Here is a 27218-nt window from a genome sequence, read left to right as displayed (position 1 = left end):
CTGAGTCCCTGGCTGCTATTGGCATACGAGGAGAGAAACTGATGGTGTGGCCACATCCTCTCCTGACCTCAACCCTATTGAGAACCTCTGGAGCATCATCAAGCAAAAGATCTATGAGGTTGGGAGACAGTTCATATCCAAGCAGCAGCTCTGGGACACTATTCTAACATCCTGCAAAGAAATTAAAGCTGAAACTGTCCAACTCACAAATTCAATGGATGCAAGGGTGATATCCAGCAAGGGGTCCCATATTAACATGTAACTCAGCCTGTTTGACCAAAAGTTATTTCAATCAAAAATATTTTATTTTATACGGCCTCATAATGCTACAAATTCAACATGTGACCATTTTGAGTTCTTTACAGCCTATAAAATGTCTTGAAATGCTGTTGTGCTTAATAATTTGGAACAGTGAACTTTGAGTTATTTATTGTATTTATTTATCGTAAAAATACTGTTATCATTTCGAGATTTGTTCAATGAAATTTGAATTAAACTCTAACGGCTGATGACTTGAAAATTATACTGACGATGAACATTTGCGTAAAATGTACTTTGCATAATATTTTGGAACACAGTGTAGTTTTAACATGTGGGTCTTCTACCTCTGCTTTATTCTGTCAGGTCTGGATGTTCCCATGGATCTAACTGTAACAGCATCTACAGACAACACCATCACCCTTGTGTGGGGCATGGTACAGGGTCCCATTGACTTCTACAAAGTCACCTTCACATCCTCCTCGGGCGTGTCTACCGAGGTAATGAACAAGACTGATGAACACTTTCCATATAACTAGACATGTACCTTCAAATACACGTGTTATTGTCATTTACTTTCTGATCCAGCTGACCGTGCCTAAAAATGAAATCACCACCACTCTGACGGACCTGGAGCCCGGGACGGAATACACCATCACAGTGGCAGCCAGGAGAGGACGACAACAGAGCAACGTGGCAACCATTGATGCCTTCACAGGTAAGAGCAGTGACTTAGGGTCCGTGTAATGTTCACATTTAAGCTCAAGTGAACCACACGGCACCAGAGTTCACTTGCAAAAGGACCGAGACCTACCTCTGTAGCAGTCTTAGTCCAATCGTTTGGTGCACAACAGGGTTTGGATGATCACATTCAAACTAGGAATGGGCGATATGGCCAAAAATCTATATGTCAGGAAAAAAACACAGAGGCTATTTCATCCTTAAAAGACTGTTTCGCAGGTTTCCCTGCTCTTCAGTGGATTTTAAAATTAAATAGCCTCTGTGTTTTTTCCTGACCTAACGTATATTCCGCTCTACCCCGGTATTGAGCACTGTATAACGGATAAACCACAGAAATCTCGACTACATATATATACATATATATATACTTTTAGTGGCCGATCGGTATCGGACCATCTTTATGAAAAAGTATGTGATTGATCATTGCTGATTAATGTCTATTAATGCCGATCACAAACATCGATCCTCCCTGGCTGACAAGCGGCTAGCAGCTAAATGTGTCTCCATACACAGTGTGGGGCCTCTCCCCTGAAATTATAATAATGACCTCTATTACGTAAAACAAATTGTATTTCTTAGTATCTTTAAGGGTAACTGAACTTTTTTGTACCTATCATTCACAATCTTTATTTGAGACAAGCACACATATGTTTTCCTTTTATATGCATTCAAACTCATAAATGCTATAGCAAAAGCCAGCTAACTATGGAGATAATAGGAATCGTTGTATTCTGTTTATAATGCTCTCCCAAAAATATCCATTAACGTTAGACGGCGTGGCGCTGTTGGGAGAGTGGCCGTGCCAGCAACCAGAGGGTTCCTGGTTCGATCCCCACCGTCTACCAACCTCGTCACGTCCGTTGTGTCCTTGAGCAAGACACTTCACCCTTGCTCCTGATGGGGCATAATTAGGGCCTTGCATGGCAGCTCCCGCCATCAGTGTGTGAATTTGGAAATAGTGTCAAAGCGCTTTGAGTACCTTGAAGGTAGAAAAGTGCTATACAAGTATAACCCATTTACCATTTACCATTATATACACACTCTAAGAATATATGTAATGTAGTAACAAGCACATTCATAATAACAGGTAATATGTAAGTGTTTTGGTCATTTTAAGGGGCAGTATTGCTCATACTAATATTGATACATATTCTTAAAATGTTCAAGATCATTGACTGATTGAATTTTTGATCCCAATTATAAATATACTAAAACACAAGATAGTAACAATATTAATTAAATACTTAAAGGGCAAAACCAACTTTTCCAACCTATTGGTTGCTGTTTTTGTGTATTTAGGATCGGAATAAGTCCTGAAAATTTCAAATTAAACCACGGAGGCATTGTGGGGATACGGTATTTATAAAACAATCTTGCTTTCCTTCAAACGAGCCATATGGAATTTTCCCAATTTGTGACATTTTTCCCAATTTGTGAAATGTTTCCCAATATATGCTCTTGTTGTGGGGCAGACTGGCTCGTACATGCACATGCATTTTATGCTGTTGCCATTTCTAATACAAATTAGCGTACAGTTCGAACTTATATCTGTTAGTAGAGTCCATATGGAGCGATAAAAACTACAACGTGGCTGACAGAGAGAAGACGCAGTTGAAGTGGAGCCACATAAATACGACGCTCACAAAACGTTGCATCCTGAAGAGATGGTCAGAAAGCAGCTTGAAGATGAGCTGTAAAACATAATCCATGCCACATTTTGACAAAACAAACACAATTACATATTATGTAGATCAGGGGTGTTCAAACTTTTTCCACTGAGGGCCGTACACGGAAAAATTTAAGCATACGGGGGCCATTTTGATACTTTTCATTTTCAAACCTTAACAAAATATGTTTTTGTTTTTTTTAACCTTTAGGGCTCCCGGGGACTCTAAAGGGTCTCAGTCATTAAACTGTTAAAAATAAGTCAAATTATTATTTTTTTATTTTTTTTATTTAACGCTTACAGTAAATCTCTATATCAACTTGAGGTTGATATAAAGTAAAAAAAAAAAAAAAGGTTTTCGGTCAAAGACAACTTTGTTTTTTATAGTAAAACTGAAATATGCAGTATTTAGTAATTAGAGCCTTAAAAGATCAATAATGCAGGACACCATTGATTTTAAGTCTTTAATATTTTTGAGTAATCACAGTGAAAAGTTAAATAAAATCCTACTAAATATATTTGGGATCCAAAAGGTCCCCCACTCATAAAGTGATACATTTTTATTAGTTTTTTTTTTACTTTTAACACTTAAATTACGAGATCAACTTCAGATATATCTGTCGATTTTACGTTTGAACTATTATTTTGTTTGTTTTATGCTCTTTTGTCAAATAAAACTTTGATGTTTTTATATGGCAACCACACAATATATGCAATATTTTTTCCACATAAAACATTTTAAAGTTATATTTTTTAAGTAATAATTCATTATAACACAGATTTGTAGTCTTTTTTTTTTTTTTAGCAGTGGCAAAAAAAAAGAAAAATAAACAAAGACAAAAGAAAAAAAACAGCCTGCATGGCAGCTTTGTGTCAACATTGCAAATTTTTCTTGTTAGATTTCACTTCATTCCACTTTTTTTTAAATGTTTTTTAAAATGTTTGCAATATAGTCAATTTTGCAATTTTTGCAGAATGTGTGGCGGGCCGGTAAACCATAAGCTGCGGGCCGCAAATGGCCCCCGGGCCGCACTTTGGACACCCCTGATGTAAATCATAAGGAAGTATTTGAAATTTGAAAATAAAAAATCGGAATATGACTTCTTTAAATGACTTCCTACTATTGGCTCTGGTTTAAATCTTTGGGGGGGGTTTTTGCCCATAAAGTCCTCCCATATCCAGAGACCCTTTTTCCTGAGTTTGTAAACAATACCAAAAACGACAAAAAATATTGGTAATAAAAAATATCAATCCACCTTATACTGACACTATACTGTACTGTACTACACTGGTATCGTTATTGGCGATATTTGTGTCGATCTGCACACCTTTCAAGAGCTATAGCTTAGCCGTTAACGGTTACCATATCCTCCTACAGTGTGTACTGTAGCATGTTTAGCTATTTATTGTCCTCCAGGGATGATACTTGTAAGAAACATAGCTTATTTGCCGGCATGGAGACAAGGATTACTGACTCAGTGCTGTACGTTTAGCTTTTTCACCAGATGTTTTTTGTAGTACAGAAAAAATGTTGTAGCAATATGAAATGTCTTAATTATTAACACTCAAAAAAGGTACACATGTGCCCTCATACATAGAGACACAATGCCATCGTATGGCCATGCTCAATTAAACACAGAGAACATCCCTTAAATGTACTAGCACTGTTGCTAACACGAGTGTAGGGCTGGGTGATATGGATCAAAACTCTTATCCCGATATATTTTGGCCCAAAAACTAACCCATAAATGGAATTATTCCTTGACGTAACTAAATATCTACACCAAGCCTTGTTTTTAAATGTTCTGGACTGACACAAAAACAGGTACCAACAAGTAAGAAAAGTAGGTTGTGCATAATAGACACACAGCTCTCAGCGCGAGTGATCAATCACTTGACCATTTGGTTATGGTTAGAGTTTAAATTTATTTCAAACATGCTATACAGATGGGCGAAGATTTGACTGTAGTTTTATGAAATTTGTATGGATTTATTTTAGGAGCAAAATGCGATGAAAGGGTTAAAATCCCTTTTCACACAAGTCGCATGGTCTATATTTAGGCGCATTTGCGAGTAAATTTATCACACTGTACAACCCGGAGCGGCTTTTCTCTGTGGAGGTACATTAGCCACGAGCTCTTTAGCTAGAATGTTAGATTGCATTAAGACCGCGTTTGTTTGCTTGTCACTCAAGAATTTGCAGGACACAGTCATAAACATGCATCGTCAGCCAAATGTATATCAATTATATCACATATTGTCTATATTGTGTAACCCGAGTTCACACCTGACCAAAATAACTCTACCGGCACAGCAAACGCAGCTGATATGTCAAGTGGGAACCTAAAAAAAATATCTAGATATAGATAATATTTTGAGTAGTGTGTTGGTAGGGCGAGTCATACTTAAAAATAAATGCAAGACCTTCAGACAGCTTACAGAACCAATTAGTAGATCTCAGTTTTTGGAGCCTACTAATGATCTTGACTCACATACTTTATTTTCATGTTAATGTATGAATGTTTGGATTTCTTCAGACTGAGTCACATAATTCATGGTCATTTCAGTCACATTCTAATCTTGCATTCTGGTGGATTCTGCTTCTTTGCTGCTCTTAAAATCCTCTTCATGACTCTTTTGGGCATCAAAATGATGGTTTTGTCAATCTTCTTCTCATCGCCATCATGGCCAGCGCCCCTGTCATCAACCTCTTCATCATCATGAACTTCATCATTCTGTGCAATCTGCAGAGCCACTACTAACAACCCCTCAAATTATCGGGCATGAGGGGAGAGATGACAGCAGGATCAGGAGCGGAAAAAGTTAATTACGTGTCATCTTCTCATCGACTTTCACGACTTGCATTTCATTTTCTGCGCCTGAGAGAACTCGTGTTGAAGAAAAACATCAGATTTTGATCTTCAGCAGTTTGAATTTTAAATAAGAAGTAAATAGTAGTTAGATGTATAACCTTTACTTTGACTGTAAAGTATATAGAAAGGTGCTTCCTGCTTCATGTTCTTTACCTTCATTACATCATCTGCTCTCCTTGTCATAAGTTCTGACAGAACATCTCTATCATCAACATATTCCATTTCCCATCATGACTTCATCTTATCATCACCAGCTGAATAATGGATTCTTCCATCGATCAAAGCCATTTCTTCACTTTTCGTGCTCCTGACCGTCTTGGACTGTTTCCCATCCTGACTTTTGACTTTTAGGGATCAGGCCCGTCTCTCATCTATATTTATCTGAGGTGACCTCCGACTCAGTGCTGGTGGCGTGGAGCTCCCCGGCGCCGCCCGCCGACGTTTTCATCCTCAGTTACAGCTCCGCCGATGGAACCGACACCTCTAAGGTGACCCTGGACGGCTCCAAGACCAGGTCGATGGTGCAGGGGCTTCTGCCCTCCACTCAGTACGACGTCAGCCTGATTACAATACAGGGAGACGTTACCTCTGAGCCAGTTACCGCATCACTTATGACAGGTGAGCAAACTCGTTTGATGGATAAGTATCAGGCTGAGGGTATGCCTATGAGCTTCAAGCACACCTGTGAAGTGAAAACCATTACTCTTGAAGCTCATCGAGAGAATGCCAAGAGTGTGCAAAGCCGTAATCAGAGCAAAGGGTGGCTATTTTGAAGAAACTAGAATACAAAACATGTTTTCAGTTATTTCACCTTTTTTGTTAAGTCCATAACTCCACATGTGTTCATTCATAGTTTTGATGCCTTCTGTGACAATGTAAATAGTCATGAAAATTAAAAGAAAACGCATTGAATTAAAAGGTGTGTCCAAACTTTTGGCCTGTACTGTATGTATATACACTACCGTTCAAAAGTTTGGGGTCACATTGAAATGTCCTTATTTTCAATGAAGATAACTTTAAACTAGTCTTAACTTTAAAGAAATACACTCTATACATTGCTAATGTGGTAAATGACTATTCTAGCTGCAAATGTCTGGTTTTTGGTGCAATATCTACGTAGGTGTATAGAGGCCCATTTCCAGCAACTATCACTCCAGTGTTCTAATGGTACAATGTGTTTGCTCATTGGCTCAGAAGGCTAATTGATGATTAGAAAACCCTTGTGCAATCATGTTCAAACATCTGAAAACAGTTTAGTTTGTTACAGAAGCTACAAAACTGACCTTCCAGAAAAAGAGAACTTTCATCTGAAACTCGACAGTCTATTCTTGTTCTTAGAAATGAAGGCTATTCCACAAAATTGTTTGGGTGCTTGCACAAAATTATACAACATTTTTCTCACAGAATATTATTCCTGTTTGAGAATAGTAAGTGCTTTAAGTTATAAGTGTGATAATCTTATTCCCAAAGAAAGAAACGATTGTCTCACACACACTGGGTGTGGTGAAATTTGTCCTCTGCATTTGACCCATCCCCATGTTCACCCCCTGGGAGGTGAGCAGTGAGCAGCAGCGTGCGCCACGCTCTGGAATCATTTGGTGATTTAACTCCCAATTCCAACCCTTGATGCTGAGTGCCAAGCAGGGAGGTAATGGGTCCCATTTTTTGTAGTCTTTGGTATGACTCGGCCGGGGTTTAGAACTCACGACCTACCGATCTCAGGGCGGACACTCTAACCACAAGGCCACTGTGTTCCTTTGATTATCGCAAAGTTACGTTCCAGCATACTTGCCAACCTTGAGACCTCCAATATCGGAAGGTGTGGGGGGTGGGGGGGTTGGGGGCGTGGTTATTTACAGCTAGAATTCACCAACTCGAGTATTTCATATATATTTCATATATATATATATATATATATATATATATATATTTATTTTATTTACATAGAAAAAAAAAAATACTTGAATTTCAGTGTTCCGGTGGCTATCCATTAGATGGCAGTATTGTCCTGTTTAACTTCTCCGTTCATTGGGCAGGCAAGCTGTTTATATTGTGGGAAAGCGGACGTGAGAACAGGCTGTCCCCACTCAGTCTCAGGTCCGCATTGAGCTGGAGGGGGCGTGGCCTCCAGCTCCGGCTGAATACCGGGAGTTTGTCGGGAGAAAATCTCTGCCGGGAGGTTGTCGGGAGAGGCGCTGAATACCGGGATTCTCCCGCTAAAAACGGGAGGGTTGGCAAGTATGCGTTCCAGACACCGCAGTGGTGGGTGAATTTCCGCAAAGTAGGGATGCTATTCATAAACACACGTCCCTTAACACTTTCTACACTGTTATGTAATTGTAACATATAAAATATTGGTACACTAAAGAACAGTGTTGGGACTAACGTGTTACAAAGTAACGCGTTACTGTAACGCCGTTAGTTTCGGCGGTAACTAGTAATCTAACGCGTTATTTTTTATATTCAGTAACTCAGTTACCGTTACTACATGATGCGTTACTGCGTTATTTTACGTTATTTTTTTATGTAGTATCGGCTAGAAACTGAAGATCTGAGTGTGTTTTGTGGCAGCGCTGCGGTGGAAAATAAGAGGCGTACGTGCTTTGTGTGGGTGGGGGCGGGGGGGACTCCCATACCGTAGTTGAGGAGCGCAGGGGAGACGTTCCTTCGGGGCTAACAACCTTCACTTTACCCGGAAGTGGTCTTTACAGCTGAGGGTGAATGACGAGGCCGGCGGTTTGTTGCAACTTTGTGACTTTATTGGACGCAGCCATCCAGCAAGCTAGAGAGAGCACCTGCAAGCACTCACTGTTGCCGGTCCCTCACTTCTCTCGCCCACTCACTCACTGACGTCCCTCACCCACATGCTGTCATATCTTAAAGGGCCACACACACACACACAAAGAAAATAACATTTTAGTTAAATGTAAGTTGTGTCTTGGATCAAAGATCCTATCTACTTCAAGTTCAAGTTAAAGTGCCATTATGTTGCAGCTATTTAAAATAGTTTTGTCAATTTGTTCTGGCTAGAAACAAATTGGCCTTTGAAACATATCTTTGTCTTAGTGTGTTGTATGTAGAGCACATTGCTTAGCAGAGTTCAGTGATGCAAATGCATGTCAAGTTGATGAACACATTGTATTATTCTCCAGTGCAATAACAGTACTGAAATGAAGGCTAAAGGGCATTAATGGGAGCTTTTAAAAAAGAAAAGAAAAAAATAAGTAACTAAATAGTTACTTTTCAAAGTAACGCATTACTTTTTGGTGTAAGTAACTGAGTTAGTAACTGAGTTACTTTTGAAATGAAGTAACTGGTAACTATAACTCATTACTGGTTTTCAGTAACTAACCCAACACTGCTAAAGAATACGCGACTGATGATGTTGAATCAGATGAAGCTGTTACGGTGGTAGCATGGAAGTGAAGAATAAAGTTATGGTGGGTCACACACCCAAACATAATTGACTTGTTTTACCTTTTTTATGAAATATTTTGTAATAGCAGCTAGTAAGGTATAACGTAGCTAAGCTACTTTCTTTTAGCAGAGAAATGAGGAGGTTGACCTTTTCTCCGACCGTATGCAGCTTCCTCCTGGGCTAAAATTCTGTGCCAGAAGCTTTGGAAGGCGCAGATCATTTGGACCACATCGTCGGGATTAAAATAAATGCAAATGTTGTCTATAAAACAGAAACAGAGCCAACATGGAGGTCGATTGTAGCAAACATAAGACTTGAGTAGGCTGAGCCAGTCAGCTGTCAGGAGGAAGAACATAGTGCTCTGTGATTGGTCTGTCATCAGTCAATAGTGTCCTATGTAGGATTTTACTTAGGCAAATCAGTTTCACAACTGAATAGATGACTGGTAATATCAAATATATCTTATAATACATGTTTCTAAAAATCCACGGTGCACTAAGATCGTACTAAGTGAACTGTAAAGTAGCGAGGGAACACCATATATGTGTTCATATTTGGATTGCAATAATAAGCAGCTGTATCGAAATAAAGCCGGGGTCAGCAACCCGCGGCTCATGAGCTGCATGCAGCTCTTTAGCACCGCCCTAGTGGCTCCCTGGAGCTTTTTCAAAAATGTGTGAAAATGGAAAAAGATGAAAATGTTTTATATTTTTCGTTTTACTATAGTTTCTGCAGGAGAACAAACATGACACAAACCTTAATTGTTAGAAATCCCACTGTTTATATTAAACATACTTCACTGATGAGAGTATTTGACGAGTGCCGTTTTGTCCTACTAATTTCAGTGATCCTTGAACTCACCGTAGTTTGTTTACATGTACTACTTTCTCCGATGCTGCCACAGAAACACATGTTTTATGCCACTTCTTCTTTGTCTCATTTTGTCCACCAAACATTTTATGCTGTGCGTGAATGCACAAAGGTGAGCTTTGTTGATGTTATTGACTTGTTGGACTGTTAATCAGGCATATGTGGTCAATGCATGACAGCAAGCTAATTGGTGCTAACATGCTAAATAGGCTAGCTGTATGTACATATTGCCTAATTATGCATAATTTGTCGGTATATTTGAGCTCATTTAATTTTCTTTACTAATGTCCTCTGTGTATTTAATTTATATTTGCATTTCTGTGTTGTTTGTGTGCCATGTTGTTCCAGACCACAGCAAACGTTACCCAGCTCGCTCAAAGATTGTAATAAATCCATTAGAAGACAGCATGGCGTTACCTTTAACTTGGACACACACATCTATTCCTTTGGCCATTCTGAGCCAGTAATTTCCAGAAGTTATCTCATACTGTGAGAAGCCTCCATTTTACTAATGATTTCCAATGTTGCAAAAATGTGTGGAATAAAAATTTAAATACAACATTTCTGTCAACGAAGATTTGCGTCAGCCTTTGATAGTAGGCTAATATAGTTAATATAGACACTTACATCATGTGTTGCCTTCATTATAACTCTTATATAAGGCTTTTAATTTTTTGCGGCTCCAGACAGAATTTTTATTTTTATTTTTGGTCCAACGTTTTGGGTTGCCGACCCCTGAATTAAAGGCTCTATACCAATTTCCCAGTCGTCACACATTATTTTTCTATTCATACTGTTTGTAAAATGTATTGTTTAAGCAAAGTTATAGTATATCTGCTTCTTAAATTAAAACTCTTATGATATATGGCTAAGCTGAGTTCTCTTTGGATCATATTTTGATCAACAATGTCTTGATTCAAGAGTTTCCCCCAGCACACACGTAGCTGCTTGCATTGAAAAAGGCAAGACAATTACAAACCCCGTTTCCATATGAGTTGGGAAATTGTGTTAGATGTAAATATAAACGGAATACAATGATTTGCAAATCATTTTCAACCCATATTCAATTGAATGCACTACAAAGACAACATATTTGATGTTCAAACTGATAAACTTTATTTTTTTTGCAAATAATCATTAACTTTAGAATTTGATGCCAGCAACATGTGACAAAAAAGTTGGGAAAGGTGGCAATAAATACTGATAAAGTTGAAAATGTGTGGCGCATTATGAAGCCTAAAATACCACAATGGAGACCCCCGGACTGTTGAACAACTTAAGCTGTACATCAAGCAAGAATGGGAAAGAATTCCACCTGAGAAGCTTAAAAAATGTGTCTCCTCAGTTCCCAAACGTTTACTGAGTGTTGTTAAAAGGAAAGGCCATGTAACACAGTGGTGAACATGCCCTTTCCCAACTACTTTGGCACGTGTTGCAGTCATGAAATTCTAAATTAATTATTATTTGCAAAAAAATAAATAAAGTTTATGAGTTTGAACATCAAATATCTTGTCTTTGTAGTGCATTCAATTGAATATGGGTTGAAAAGGATTTGCAAATCATTGTATTCCGTTTATATTTAAATCTAACACAATTTCCCAACTCATATGGAAACAGGGTTTGTATGTGATTGTTTTGTGGTAATTTCTTCTTAAGTGTGTGCTGATGATTCCTACCAATTTTTAGTAAGACTTTTATTGTTAGAGTGTCCGCCCGGAGACTAGGAGGTTGTGAGTTCATAACAAAGACTACAAAAACTGGGACCCATTACCTCCCTGCTTGGCACTCAGCATCAAAGGTTGGAATTGGGTGTTAAATCACCAAATGATTCCCGACCACGGCCCCCGCTGCTGCTCACTGCTCCCCTCACCTCCCAGGGGGTGAACATGGGGATGGGTCAAGTGCAGAGGATAATTTCCCCACACCCAGTGTGTGTGTGACAATCATTGGGACTTTAGCTTTAACTTTTAAAAATACCACTACATAGCAGCTGCTGTGTTATCATTTTGTGTTCCCTGACTCCTCCTGTGCAATCTTCATTAAATAATAAACAAGATAAGCCATCATGCAAGTTTCACCTTTACCAGAGCAAACATATTTAGTAAGATAACCATGCCTGAATGGGCACAACTTATTTTTGTATAAAAGCTGTGGTTTTTTTTCATCCAAGTGGAAACTCACGAATTTCAAAGCCAGGAATTATAAATTACCTCCCTCTGCTCATGAATAATAGTCATTATTCTTTTGATTTGAAATGTTTCTCATCGGGGAGAGTGCTTTAATCTCCTCATTATCCACCTCTCCTACTTTCTTTTGTACACCGTTTTCTGTCTTTGACAACTTTATGTGTCGCATAGCTCAGTACCTGCCGTCAGTTCAATTGTTTGCTCACATTTTCTTCGCTGTAACCTTTCCCAATAGTCTCAGGGGACACATTTCAACTTAAAAATTGTCATTTTGTGAACAACAGCAACTCAGCCACAAAGTGGTAGGCCACGTAAACTGACAGAGAGGGGTCAGCGCATGCTAAAGCGCAAAGTGCAAAGAGGTCGCCAACTTTCTGCACAGTCAGTTGCTACAGAGCTCCAAACTTCATGTGAACTTCCAATTAGCCCACGTACAGTACGCAGAGAGCTTCATGGATTGGGTTTCCATGGCCGAGCAGCTGTATCTAAGCCATACATCACCAAGTCCAATGCAAAGCGTCAGATGCAGTGGTGTAAACTCGTCGCCACTGGACTTTAGAGCAGTGGAGACGTGTTCTCTGGAGTGATGAATCACACTTTTCCATCTGGAAATCTGATGGAAGAGTCTGGGTTTGGAGGTTGCCAGGAGAACGGTACATTCCGGACTGCATTGTGCCGAGTGTGAAATTTGGTGGAGGAGGAATTATAGTGTGGGGTTGTTTTTTATGAGTTGGGCTTGGCCCCATAGTTCCAGTGAAAGGAACTTTGAATGCTCCAGGATACCAAAACATTTTCGGACAATTCCATGCTCCCAACCTTGTGGGAACAGTTTGGAGCGGGCCCCTTCCTCTTCCAACATGACTGTGCACCAGTGCACAAAGAAAGGTCCATAAAGACATGGATGACAGAGTCTGGTGTGGATGAACTTGACTGGCCTGCACAGAGTCCTGACCTGAACCCGAACTTTTGGGATGAATTAGAATGGAGACTGCGAGCCAGGCCTTCTCGACCAACATCAGTGTGTGACCTAACCAATAAACACACTCCGCAACCTTGTGGACAGCCTTCCCAGAAAAGTTGAAGCTGTAATAGCTGCAAAAGGTGGACCGACATCATATTGAACCCTATGAGTTAGGAATGGGATGGCACTTCAAGTTCATATGTGAGTCAAGGCAGGTGGCCAAATACTTTTGGCAATAGTGTGTATGTTCTTCTTTCCCCCCTGGCCTAATGACAGTTTTGTCTATGCAAATGTGCTGCAAAATGTACTTTGAATGGTGCTTGTTCTCCAAAAGTGTTTGCGAATTGCTGTGTTTGAAATTCATAATGTGCACTTAGAGCTCAGTGAGTCTCAGATGTGACCCATGAAATCATCGTTTTACTCAATAATTGCACAGGTTAGTGCATGGTCAATTGCGTGCCTGACCAGAGTGTACTTTACAGGTATGGACCCACCCAAACAGATGACGGTGTCCGCCGTGGCCGAGGACACAGTGACCGTTTCATGGATCAAACCGCTGGCTCCATTTGAGTACTACAAGCTGTCCTATCAGTCAGCCAGAGGTAGTGTACACGACTTAGATGTTTGCATATTTCCATGAGATCACTGTATTTGCCCAAATGCATCATTATGTTTTGATGTGTTTGAGGTTGTAAGTGGCGACAAAGCCTGTGTTGTGTCTGTGTTTGATGCAGGTCGAGTGGACAGCGTGGTGATTGACAGCGACGTGACCAACTACACTTTGTCTAGTCTGTTCCCCGCTACTGAATATGAGATCAGTCTGAATGCTGTCAGGGGGAGCCAAGAAAGCAAAATGGTCACCGCCTCAGTCTTCACAGGTAGGGACAACAGTTCTATAGACTCAACACAAACGAGACGGATAAGCTTCTGAAAAGACGTTTTGCTTGATGGCGACCATCTTTTTAAATCTATCATGCTCAGATTTCTAACACAAGTGCTTGTAATTCCAAAACAATGTTTCCGCCAAATTCGACTTAACACCATAAAATTACAGTGGATTTTTTTTGCAAAGCGCATTGAGCTGTGTGTGAAGTCAGTCCGACTTATGAGGGTCAAACTCATCAATAAAAGCGCCATCATGCAAAGTATTTGTCGGAACATTAAAAACATCAGCAACACAGTAAGGGTGCATGTTTTGGGGGAATTAGAAGAGTTTGCTTACTGGTAAAGAAATTAAGACATGTGATAATATACTCCATGAGAATTAAAAAAATCATACTGCAATGCAACCTCAAATCACATGCTTTAGTGGTCTATATCCTCCTGAGAATTAGCGTCATGTGTAGTAGACGTTTGTTTTTGGTGTTTTCCTATAGTTACAAATTTCAGGAAAAAAACTCACTCTCAAAAGGATTTTATTGGTGGACCAGCCTGGATACCTCTTATGCTGTGTTAGCAGCATGAATATGTTTTTTTAAGGCTGTCAAACAGTTAAAATATTTAATTGCGTTTATTGCATTTTGCCTGTAGCTAACTCGTAAATAACCGACAGATATAATTTTTTGTATCTTTAATAGTGTACCTAATACAGATCATTTTCAAGTTTTTATTACCATCAACATGTGACCGGAAACCGGTTTGCTTTTTGCAAATGTTGGTTTATTAAAAATGTTTTTAAAAAGCTCAACACAAAACACTCTTACAGACACACACAGGCCTTTAGGACATTATTGCACATAATACCTAACAAAAAATAGGGCTCGCTGCTGTTACAAACTGTGTTTTGGACGTGGTATTGTGCTTTTAGCTATTGTTTACATTACTTGGGAACACTGAAAAAGTTAGCGATCAAATAACAGACGATATATATATATATATATATATATATATATATATATATATATATATATATATATATATATATATATATATATATATATATATATATATATATATATATATATATATATATATATATATATACACATATATATATATATACACACACACACATATATATATATATATATATATATATATATACACTACCGTTCAAAAGTTTGGGGTCACATTGAAATGTCCTTATTTTTGAAGGAAAAGCACTGTACTTTTCAATGAAGATAACTTTAAACGAGTCTTAACTTTAAAGAAATACACTCTATACATTGCTAATGTGGTAAATGAATATTCTAGCTGCAAATGTCTGGTTTTTGGTGCAATATCTACATAGGTGTATAGAGGCCCATTTCCAGCAACAATCACTCCAGTGTTCTAATGGTACAATGTGTTTGCTCATTGGCTCAGAAGGCTAATTGATGATTAGAAAACCCTTGTGCAATCATGTTCACACATCTGAAAACAGTTTAGCTCGTTACAGAAGCTACAAAACTGACCTTCCTTTGAGCAGATTGAGTTTCTGGAGCATCACATTTGTGGGGTCAATTAAACGCTCAAAATGGCCAGAAAAAGAGAACTTTCATCTGAAACTCGACAGTCTATTCTTGTTCTTCGAAATGAAGGCTATTCCACAAAATTGTTTGGGTGACCCCAAACTTTTGAACGGTAGTATATATATATATATATATATATATATATATATATATATATATATATATATATATATATATATATATATATATATATATATATATATATATATATATATATATATATATATATACGTTTCTATATACACTACTTTTGAACGGTAGTGTATATATATATATATATATATATATATATATATATATATATATATATATACACAGCAGAGGTGGGACCAAGTCATTGCTTTGCAAGTCACAAGTAAGTCTCAAGTCTTTGCCCTCAAGTCTCGAGTCAAGTCCCGAGTCAAGACAGGCAAGTCCCGAGTCAAGTCCAAAGTCAAGACTGGAAAGTCTCAAGTCAAGTCCCAAGTCCTGCATTTTGAATTTCGAGTCCTTTCAAGTCCTTTTAACCACAGACTAATATATTTACACAGATTGTGTATGCTTTTAAAACGCTGTATTTATTTATTAAAACAAATGCATTTGAAATTGCAGGAAAAAAAATAGTGCTGACATTGCACTTCATAATAGCACTATTATCCAGTCATTTTAAACATTTAACTCATTCCTTTACAGAATAAACACATTTGAAAAAACAAGTGCAACTGTACTTATTTGCACAAAAGTGTTAACATTGTATTTCCTTGGCACATTGCATTGTAACTACCGGTAGTTCCACAGCAGTTTCTATCCTGTTCTTACCTTATCTCATTGATCTCATCTCATACTGTATGTGTGTTGATGTGTGCGTACATATGAAAAACATAACAAAAACATGAACAAAACAATGAACAGAGTTATACTTTTTAGATGTCAGGGCCCTATGCAATATGTTCACATATTCTTAATATAGTATACATTTTAACTGACCTTTATTTGACTATGTTTGTGTTTTTGTAGGTGGCTAAAATATGCGGTGCTGCTGATCGCCGTCTAACGTTACGTTACTGTGTGTGATACATGGACTAACGTAACGTTAAGTGTAGGTACCTCATGCAACCCTGCTTAAAAAAAATCACTTGACAAAAAGTATGAATAAGGTAGCGAACTGCAGTGGACGCAACATATTGCCGTGTTTGCAATGACGTTATAACCATAGACATCTTATAAGTAGACGCAGCATTGGCTGCTGTGACACGAGCAATTTGGCCGCCATCTTGAAGTGGTGATGAGGAGCCGGCGAGCAGCCTAAACTGACAGTTGACAGGTAGAAAAAAAAGATGGTGTTCAGCGTTTTCCAACTCAAATGAGCGGACTGTTGAAAATAGAAATCGGGTGATTACTTTTCACAAGTAAGATTTAACATTAATGTACTATTGGTTGTATTTTATAAAAATAATATTACCACAGAGTTGAGAAGGAGCAAAGATCTTCAATATTTGTATGTGAAAATCACAAAGAAATCTTCTGGGGGAGGATGACCCCCCTACATGGGTTTGGTTTACAAACTTTCAGCCCCACCTAAAACAAAATTCACCAGCCGCCACTGATTATGATGCATTCTCATTTTAGGCAAAATATAAGATAATACTTTCTTAACAGTATAATTGTAACCAGGAATAAGTCTTCAAGTAACAATATTCAAATACTAACATTGTTGGGTAAGACAGAATTTGGTTTTATTCTGAATCCAGTGAAACAGATTGGTGGTTTTAGCTGATATAAAGACTTTCAGGTGTTTATATATATTTATGTTTAAGTATTTGGCAGACGCTTTTATCCAAAGCGACATACATAAAAAATACATATAAAACAATGACTGTAAACATGATCATTTAAGGGAAGAATGTAATACAAAATATCAATACAAAGTGTCAAGACAGAATAAACTCTCTGCTGCTGCAGCAACAGAGATACAGTCTATAAGATATATAGATATCTAATGTATTCATACATTGTTTATGTAGGATATACGCATGTATATATAACCTAATCATATTGTTTCTTCAATTTAAAAATAGCTGACCGTTTTTTTCCCCTTTCTCTGGGATTATATTCCCATTTTTGATCTCGGACGTCTGGTCAATAGTGTATAAGAATATTATATTACTGTTAAGCAAACTATGAATAATAAAACACGCCAAAACATGTGTCCTTTATCATAGCTACACATATAACAAAAAAGCGCGTGAAAATCAGTGGTATTCAGTGAGGTAAAATGAATTAAATGCGCTGACAGTTCATTGCTCCTGCCAAATGAATTGCACTAGTGGAGCGGATCACCACTCCAAGATGGCGGCCCCGCGTCTCGTCAGCGCCTGTAGGCAGTAGCGCGCGATGCTGCGTACCCTTATAAGATGTCTATGGTTATAACGTTAGCAGTGAGTTTACAGCCTCACTGATTTAACTAAACAGCAAATAAAAGTCACGTTACTTAGCCAATAAACGTTAGCTTACATTCAAAACTTACCCTTCTTTGTGCATCTTCAAATGTCGAACGAAGTTGGAAGTTGTTACGTCTCCGTCTATAATATTCGAACTGCATGATTTGCATAGGGCTATTCGTTTTTTGTTGACCGAGTCGTAGTTTTAATACCCGAACGAAATTAACTTTGGCATAATTGTTTCTCACTGCCGCATTGTTTGACAATTCTTCTTCATTGGTTGTCCTGCAATTTGATTGGATGAGAGCTGTGGGATGAAAACAGCGTAGATCTAATTTGATTGGCTATTGTACTGAGAGCACACCAGCTGACAGGAACAACACGCTGATAGACACAGACGAAGAAAAGGAAAAATACGGAGCGGCGCGCTCCCAAATAACTTTTTAATCTTTGGGTTTTTGGGAAAGTAGCAAGTCATGTCAAGTCAAAAGGCTCAAGTCCAAGTGAAGTCCCAAGTCATTGATGTTAAAGTCTAAGTCGAGTTGCAAGTCTCTTTACATTTTGTCAAGTCGAGTCCAAAGTCATCAAATTCATGACTCGAGTCTGACTCGAGTCCAAGTCATGTGACTCGAGTCCACACCTCTGATACACAGTATATATATATATATATATATATATATATATATATATATATATATATATATATATATATATATATATATATATATATATATATATATATATATATATATATACACACAGTATATATATATATATTTATATAGGTTTATATATATATATATATATATATATATACATACATACGTTTATATATATATTTATATAGGTTTATATATATATATATATATATATATATATACATACGTTTATATATATATATATATATATATATATATATATATATATATATATATAGATGTAAGCACAAGTTAACACTTGCAGGGCATTACTGCCTGACGCACCTCCGACAGTATATATATATATATATATATATATATATATATATATATATATATATATATATATATATACATACGTTTATATATATATTTATATAGGTTTATATATATATATATATATATATATATATATATATATATATATATATATATATATATATATATATATATATATATATATATATATATATATATATATATATATATATATATATATATATACGTTTATATATATATATATATATATATATATATATATATATATATAGATGTAAGCACAAGTTAACACTTGCAGGGCATTACTGCCTGACGCACCTCCGACAGTGCCATGTGGTGCTGGCTGCAGGGTCGTCAGCCGGGAGCCACCCTTCACGGATGTTTCGCTCCTTTAATCCCGGAACATCTCTGGGTGGTGGAGCAGGGACAGGGACGTCTCCCTGCCACCCCCTGCAGCCAGCTGGAGGATCCATAATGTACCCACATTCTAACCCCGGTGTTATTGCTGTTGTGTATATGGAATGAGTCCCAAGGGACTATGCATGGCAGGGACGTCCATCTCCCTGAGTCAAGCGTGGGCCTGACCGCATACCATAACATGGTAGTAGGGAAGCCTCACTACTGCCCCTTGTCTACACGCCTTGTCGTTTCTTCTGAGCCACAACCAGAAGCTCCCCTGTTCTGCCTCCTCTGCCAGGGCTTTGAGGGCCTTCTTTAGATTGGAGTCTTTGATCCCGAGGGACTTTAGGAGTCGCTGGGTGGACGCTCCAGTGTAGCCTCGACAGCCAACTTCTACTGGATAGGTGAAGGGCCTCCATCCTGCTTGTGCACACTCACTTGCCAGCTCTGAGTACTTGTCCCTCTTTCTTTCAAAGGCAGCCTCCATTCCCTCTTCCCATGGTACCGTTAATTCTACCATGATGACAGTTTTAGTAGAGGTGGACCACAGGACAATGTCTGGGCGTAACGAGGTTATTGTGATCTCTTGAGGGAACTTCAACTGACAATCTAGATCAGCCCTCATGTTCCATTCTCCGCCAGCTGACAGGAGAGACTGGATGCTCTTGCTGCTGCTCTGAGGCTGGCCACCTTGCTTAACAAACTTAATCAACCGCTGAGCTGTTCCCGGACTGGCCCCATTTGCTTCCACTCTGCATGCCTCCAGGATTTCAGCTAGCCTTCGCAGGACGCGGTCGTGCCGCCATCCATACCGGCCCTGCGACAAAGCTACTTTGCAGCCAGAAAGAATGTGACGCAAGCTTGGGTTCTGGGAGTCACAGAGCTGGCAGGTCACCTCTGCCCCGTACCACACATGCAAGTTCCCGGGACTGGGGAGGGTATCGTACGTGGCCCTGATGAGGAAACTTAGCCTCGCCTGGGGCATCTTCCACATGTCTGCCCACGTAACAACTCTGTTGACAACAGCCTCCCAATTGGTCCATCTCCCTTGCTGCTGTTGGCCCACAGCCTTGATCATGTAGCTCTCCTCTTCCATCTTGACCACTTCTGAGATCACCAGATCTTTTCTTTCCTTCCTTGAGGCTTTGGACCACATCTTGGATGCTGCTCCCCATCCAAAGCCGGCTCTGCCAGACTGTATCTGTCCTACCATCTCCTGGTGTTTCAGTCGGACGATGGCCTGGTCTACTGTCTGCGTCGCATTCCACTTACGCCCTGTACAGACTTGGGTCTTGGTGTTACGGACAGACGGATCAGGTGAGTCTCTGAGCTCGAACACGAGCCTCACCTTCTCCTGTTTGTAGCCCAAGCTGATGGATTTCAGTGGCAGCTTCAGAATGGTTCTTCCAAACAGCGCCGTGTTGGAAAGACATCTGGGAAGGCCCAGCCACTTGCGAATGTAGTTGTTGGCTTTTGAGTCCATCTTGAGGACTGTTGTGGAGGTGATGTCGCACAACTTCAAGGGCCACATCAGGCGATGGTATAAGGTGAACTGGTAACACCAGACCTTGAATTTCCCTGGAATATAGCTTTGGTCAATTTTGTTCAGGCCATCCTTCAGCTGAGAAGTGACAGAGGCAGCCATGTGCTTATCAGACATGTCAGCAGTGTAACGCCTTCCGAGGCTCCGCACAGGTTGGTCGACCACGCGTGGGATTAATTCACCATCCACTGAGAATGAGATGTTGTCATTCCTGGCTCCTTTCCGGATGGAGAGGCTGCGGGACTTGGCAGGTTTTATTTTCATCCGTGCCCATGCTAGGAGCTCCCCGAGTCTTTTCAGGAGTCTGGAGGTACATGCAGCCGTCTGGAGAAGGATGGTAACATCATCCATGTAGCCCCGCAGCGCCGGGAGTCGCTGGCCTGACTCAGATCTCACTCCTCTGGCCATCTGTCTTCCACCGATAAGGATGATCTCGAAGGCTGTTATGAACAGTATTGGAGAGATAGAGCAACCCATTGCTATTCCCTTCTCTAACTGGTAATATATATATATATTTTTTTTTTATTTTATTTTATTTTATTTTTTTTATACGTTTCTATATACACTACCGTTCAAAAGTTTGGGGTCACCCAAACAATTTTGTGGAATAGCCTTCATTTCTAAGAACAAGAATAGACTGTCGAGTTTCAGATGAAAGTTCTCTTTTTCTGGCCATTTTGAGCGTTTAATTGACCCCACAAATGTGATGCTCCAGAAACTCAATCTGCTCAAAGGAAGGTCAGTTTTGTAGCTTCTGTAACGAGCTAAACTGTTTTCAGATGTGTGAACATGATTGCACAAGGGTTTTCTAATCATCAATTAGCCTTCTGAGCCAATGAGCAAACACATTGTACCATTAGAACACTGGAGTGATAGTTGCTGGAAATGGGCTTCTATACACCTATGTAGATATTGCACCAAAAACCAGACATTTGCAGCTAGAACAGTCATTTACCACATTAGCAATGTATAGAGTGTATTTCTTTAAAGTTAAGACTAGTTTAAAGTTATCTTCATTGAAAAGTACAGTGCTTTTCCTTCAAAAATAAGGACATTTCAATGTGACCCCAAACTTTTGAACGGTAGTATATATATATATATACATATATATATATATATATATATATATATATATATATATATATATATATATATATATATATATATATATATATATATATATATATATATACATATGTTGCATTAGATTTGTTTTGCACTACCTATGATTTCCCTAATCAAACCCTTAGCCAGCACATCACCTACAGAAAGTAACAAACATGTAAATACTGTGTTAACTTTGACAGCCCCAGTATTTTTATAATGTTGCGAACATTTCCAGTACGTCCCCAAGGACTTCAGGTATCAGGCCTATTTGGGTTGTTTGTCTCATTTAGTCTTTTTGTCACATAATGTAACAGTTTCCCTGCAATAACCTTTAGCGGTGTATTGGAAGAAAATTAGTGTAAAAAGGACTATCCTCACCAACACACACATTACAGCGAATCGAAGGCTACATCTGGCATTGTGGCAATAGATGAAAACGTCGACCCCATGACCCAGTAATTGGTAACCTATTCCAAACTCCATCTCACCGCGCTCTACCTCTTTACCCTCTTTCGCCTCCCGTCAAGTCTCTGCCCACTTTCCGCCTCCCTACGCTTCGTGGCTCCTTCCCAAACTCTCCCCCATCGCCATCCCTGAGAGGAGGATTCAACTCTGATTATTTTTCCAATTTGAATGGAGCGGCACAACGCGCAGAAATATGGAACACACTTCTCGCTCAAAGAATTTCCTTCACCTAAGATTAACACACTCCCCGTGGTGTATGCATAATCTTCAGTGTGGGTATGTGTGAGGGAGGAGAGTTAAGAAGGTGTGTTTGCATGTCAATGAGACCTGCTTTTTCCCAAAGAAAAGCCAGGTTCAAAAATCCATTGCGCAGGAAAAAAAAAAAAAAAAAAAACCACACAGAGACTTCTTTCTTACCTTTCTAATCTTCGTCCTGTTGTGCCCCCCACAATTCTCTATTATCAGACACTAACAATCCCGGAGTGCTTACAACGAGCAGCACCGCTGGGGTTGTAACAGGCTGAAAAGAACATAAAGTCAAGCTTGTTAGAAGTGGTAAATAACATTCTCCTCACAATGGCCAACCAGGGATCTTTTAATGCCACTTGTTAGCAATAACAAACAGGATTTACAGTACAATAGTTACCCAACATTGTCTGGGAAAATGTGTCATGGCATTACTGTTTTATTTACCGGAGTAGATTAAAAATCAAGGAGCCGTATTTTATTTTGCCAGCGAAAAATTTTGACATTAAATTGACTTTTTAATTGTTAAGAAGAAGCTCGTAAACAAAATGGAGTTTGACTGTAAATATTATTAAAGTACGTCTAATTTATCAGCGTCCCGAACAACATTTAGTCTGGACCAAGGGCGATTTTAGAGAGTGGCTGCTTTGTACTTGGGCTTAAACCCAGGATGTTTTTTTCAGAATTTAACTTTTGAAGGAGAAAAAAACACTCGGAAGTAACAGGCTGTAAAGAACCGTATTTTTCGGACTATAAGGCAATAATACAATAATACCATAATAATACAATTCCAATTCCAAAACCAAAACCAAACCCGGCCCAGCAACATTCAGAATAGCAATCGACAGAGCAATTGAGGTACACAAACATGACACAAAACAATCCAAAAGTAGTCAAAAAAAAGGAATAATATCAACAACAGTATCAATATTAATAAGAATTCCAACATAGCAGTGATTAGAAATCCAATTTTTTTCCAATTAAATAGACAAAAGTACACAGACTGAATCATTGACACCTGGGATTCTTTGTTTGGGCACTCCATTTCACGGAATGATACGCAGGCGTTTAACTTTAGTCAAAATGTGTTGGTCAGAAACCAATTCCTACAAAAAGTGGTGCGTACAAAAACCAAGGTATTGTCTTCTTCTATGTATCGCAAATGCTGTTTTTGCATGGCTGTCATCCATCCAGTATTTTTGAGCAGAGCATTGCAGCGTTGATAATGGTAAGCCTGGAGCACACGCAGGTAGACGGGAATGTCTTTCTAACGGCTCTTGTCTGGTGTGCATAATGACCGGGGGCGCCGCACAAATCAGACTCACCTCCCGGCCAACCGGGACAGCTGGTGTGTTCCGCAATGAACCGCCAAAGGACAAATAAAAAGCCTTTTTCCTGAAGTGATGTGTTCAAGTGCGTAATAGCGCGCCAACACTCTTGAATTAAACTTAACAGGAAGTGTCTCGACTTGTTCTGTCCTTTCCAAAGACACTGTAGTGGGCTTCAGTGACTCGGAGGCACAATCAGAAGATTGAGCACGCTGATTGGATTATCACAGACCTTAATAAAGGAGAGTTGCCTGTTTACCATGTTTTTTCGACTCATTCTCCATCGCCCGTCTAATTGACTGAATAAGCCTCTGAATAAATTGCTTGAACCTTTTTGCAATTAAAGTAATGACTTTATTCAGGTTTTCCCATCTGTGGCAGTGATAAGGACTCCAAGGTACCACAGTATCTCAACAAGCACAGCATCTTTGTGTTATTCTAACGAGTATTATTCATTTACTTCATCCGGGCAGACAATCTTCTGTGTTGGCTTGCATGTTCCATGCTGCTCCAAAATAAGGCGCCCCAGGGGGGAGACATTGAAAAAATTGAGGTCAAAGGTTTAATTAAATCCAAACTCTGTGTTGGCGTGTCCGTTCGTGGGAGAATGAATTTAGGGAAAGGGTTGAGCAGGTGAACGTATGTAACGTAATTCTCTGCTAATTTCACTTTGAGGTGGCAAAGTCTCATTATGAAGCGAAATGTTTGTCATCCCCGCCCATATGTGGATGAGAGACTATAATAACACAATACCATATTCAATCTTTGTCATGGTTTAATATAACCGGCGGACACCTGTCCTGACGTGAATGATGATCATTGTTGAAGGCTTTTTTCCAATTAACCTTTATTGTCTCACTCCCAGCCATGGACATGCCATCAGAGTTGACCGCACTCAACATCACGCCACAAGGAGCCCTGCTGAGGTGGAACCCCCCTCTCTCCAACGTTGACAACTATGTAATAACGCTCACACACAACCAAGGTAAGTTTTCCAGAACGTTCTGCTTATTCCGGCATTTTAGTTTTTTATTTTCTATATTTCAATAGGCTTACTATACAAATTAAATTTCAAAATTATCTACAATTGTCTTTATCATCCATGGGATTTTCCAGACCATAGGGCGCACCGGATTAGAAGGCGCACTGCCATTTGGTCTATTTTTTTACTTTTTTCATATATTATGCGCACCGTATTATAGGGCGAATTAAAGGAGACATATTATTTTATTTTTTTTCTAAATGTAAAAGACTTCCTTGTGGTCTACATAACATGTGATGGTGGTTCTTTGGTCAAAATGTTGCATAGATTATGTTTTACAGATCATCTTCAAGCCGCTTTCTGACAGTCGCTTCTGGATGCGCCGTTTTATGGGCGGTCTTATTTACGTGGCTCACCTTCGGCAGTGTCTTTTCTCCGTCATCTTTGTTGTAGCGGTGTAGCGTGCAAGGGCGGGAGTGGAAGAAGTGTCAAAAGATGGAGCTAACTGTTTTAATGACATTCAGACTTTACTTAAATCAATAACGGAGCAGCATCTCCTCATCCGGAAACAACACCGGAAATGTGTCCCGTGAAAAACCGTTTGACCGGAACTCTAATAACTAAAGTTCCTCGGGTGAATAATGTAAACTCACTACACCGGTATGTTGTAGCGCTTTCATGGCGAGTTTACTGACAGATAAAAGTAAGAACTTTACACTACTTTATATTAAAAATGGCAACAGCGGAGGATGAATGTCCCATAACAAGAAGATAGACAAAAAGAAGAAGCTTATCGACTACGATGTCTGCACGGACTACAATGGTGGACACGCGCAATTTTTCAGGACTTATACAGATCCCAAATACAGATCAGCAAGTACCAGAAGTTAAGAAAAGTTGATTTTGTATAATAATGCGAAACAAAACGCCAGGTAATATGCCTTACCTTATATGCGCAACATAATAATACTCGTATGTTTAATGCACCTACAATCCTTCAAGCGATGCGGCTTCATAGCTTACCAAAGTCGTACTAAAACATTTTGATAGATTTTTGAGTGCTGTGTGTAATGTTCTACTTTTTCAATGGAACATTTAAAATGTTGGTGTTGTTTACTTAAAACATATTGCCATCATAGTGCAGTCTACACGTATCTCTTATGTTTGACTGCCATCTACTGGTCACACTTATCATTACACCATGTACCAAATAAAATAGCTTCGAGGTGGGTAATCTCAACCAAGCTTATTCCGTACATTAGGCACACCGGGTTATAAGGCGCACTGTCGATTTTTGAGAAGAAAAAAAGATTTTAAGTGCGCCTTATAGTCTGAAAAATATAGTAATTTATGTCTCTTGTCACTAAACAGCAGCTCCCCAGTGCCGGCAGCACTTATGCCGCTCAAAACCATGACATTACCTGCACCACTGTGCTTGACGAGCAAGACTTATCTGGCTACATGAGATGGATTCGATACTTTTTAACAAATTCCGTAAATGTACGTGAAATGTTTTCTCCTACTGCTCTAATGTTAAAATCAGGCATGCTTGATAGAATGCGTTCAAAAGTAAGGCTCAACGCTTCAAATGGTGCTAACTCGATGCTAATTCACATTGGATATGCAATGCATTGATGACTGCACAGGGCCATTTCAACACCTCCAACTGTAAGATGTGCATTACAATAAAACAGTTGGTGTGCAATAAGTACAATACTTACTGGCTAACATTTTGTTATGATCAACAAAAGTCAAGATCAGCACATTCAACCGGCAAAGACGACTTCCTGACTACGGCAACACACAGAGGACAAACTGAAATGAATGCATACTTAGGAATGAGACTCAGATGTTAAGAAAACAAGATTTAACATATTGACAGCACAGTTATTGTTATCAACTCAGTATTAAATCTTGAATGAAATGTTTATTACCACATGAACACACACACAAAAATACCGAAATATGGTATCGTTTAGTACCAATAATGACTCCCAGGTATTGGTGGTTAGTAGCGTATCGGTTCAAATGTGAAAAGTATCCATCCCAGCTTGCTCCAAAGTACCGTATTTTTCAGACTATAATGCACATTTAAAATCCTTTAATTTTCTCAAAAATCGACAATGCGCCTAATGTACGGCATAATTCTGGTTGTGCTTACTGGCCTCGAAGCAATTTTATTTGGTACATGGTGTAAGGATAAGTGTGACCAGTAGATGGCAGTCATACATAAGAGATACATGTAGACTGCAATAAGATGGCAGTAAACAACAGCAAAACTTTAATTAAATGTTCCATTGAGAATATAGAACATTACACACGGCGCTC

The 27218-nt window shown here is 39.0% G+C and overlaps 1 protein-coding gene across 1 annotated transcript in view; it reads left to right on the top strand.

Annotated features, from left to right (window-relative positions):
• tnr (tenascin R (restrictin, janusin)) overlaps positions 1-27218 on the top strand; it is a 435043-nt gene that overhangs the window by 339070 nt on the left and 68755 nt on the right. Inside the window, exons 21-26 of the mRNA XM_062022570.1 lie at positions 625-758; positions 847-976; positions 5890-6156; positions 13456-13575; positions 13708-13851; positions 24774-24893. Coding sequence (XP_061878554.1) covers positions 625-758; positions 847-976; positions 5890-6156; positions 13456-13575; positions 13708-13851; positions 24774-24893 — 915 coding nt within the window. The remainder of the gene's footprint in view (positions 1-624; positions 759-846; positions 977-5889; positions 6157-13455; positions 13576-13707; positions 13852-24773; positions 24894-27218) is intronic.

This window comes from Entelurus aequoreus, linkage group LG16, assembly GCF_033978785.1.
Source record: "Entelurus aequoreus isolate RoL-2023_Sb linkage group LG16, RoL_Eaeq_v1.1, whole genome shotgun sequence".
Taxonomy (NCBI): domain Eukaryota; kingdom Metazoa; phylum Chordata; class Actinopteri; order Syngnathiformes; family Syngnathidae; genus Entelurus; species Entelurus aequoreus.
This window is presented reverse-complemented; position numbering and strand designations above follow the sequence as displayed.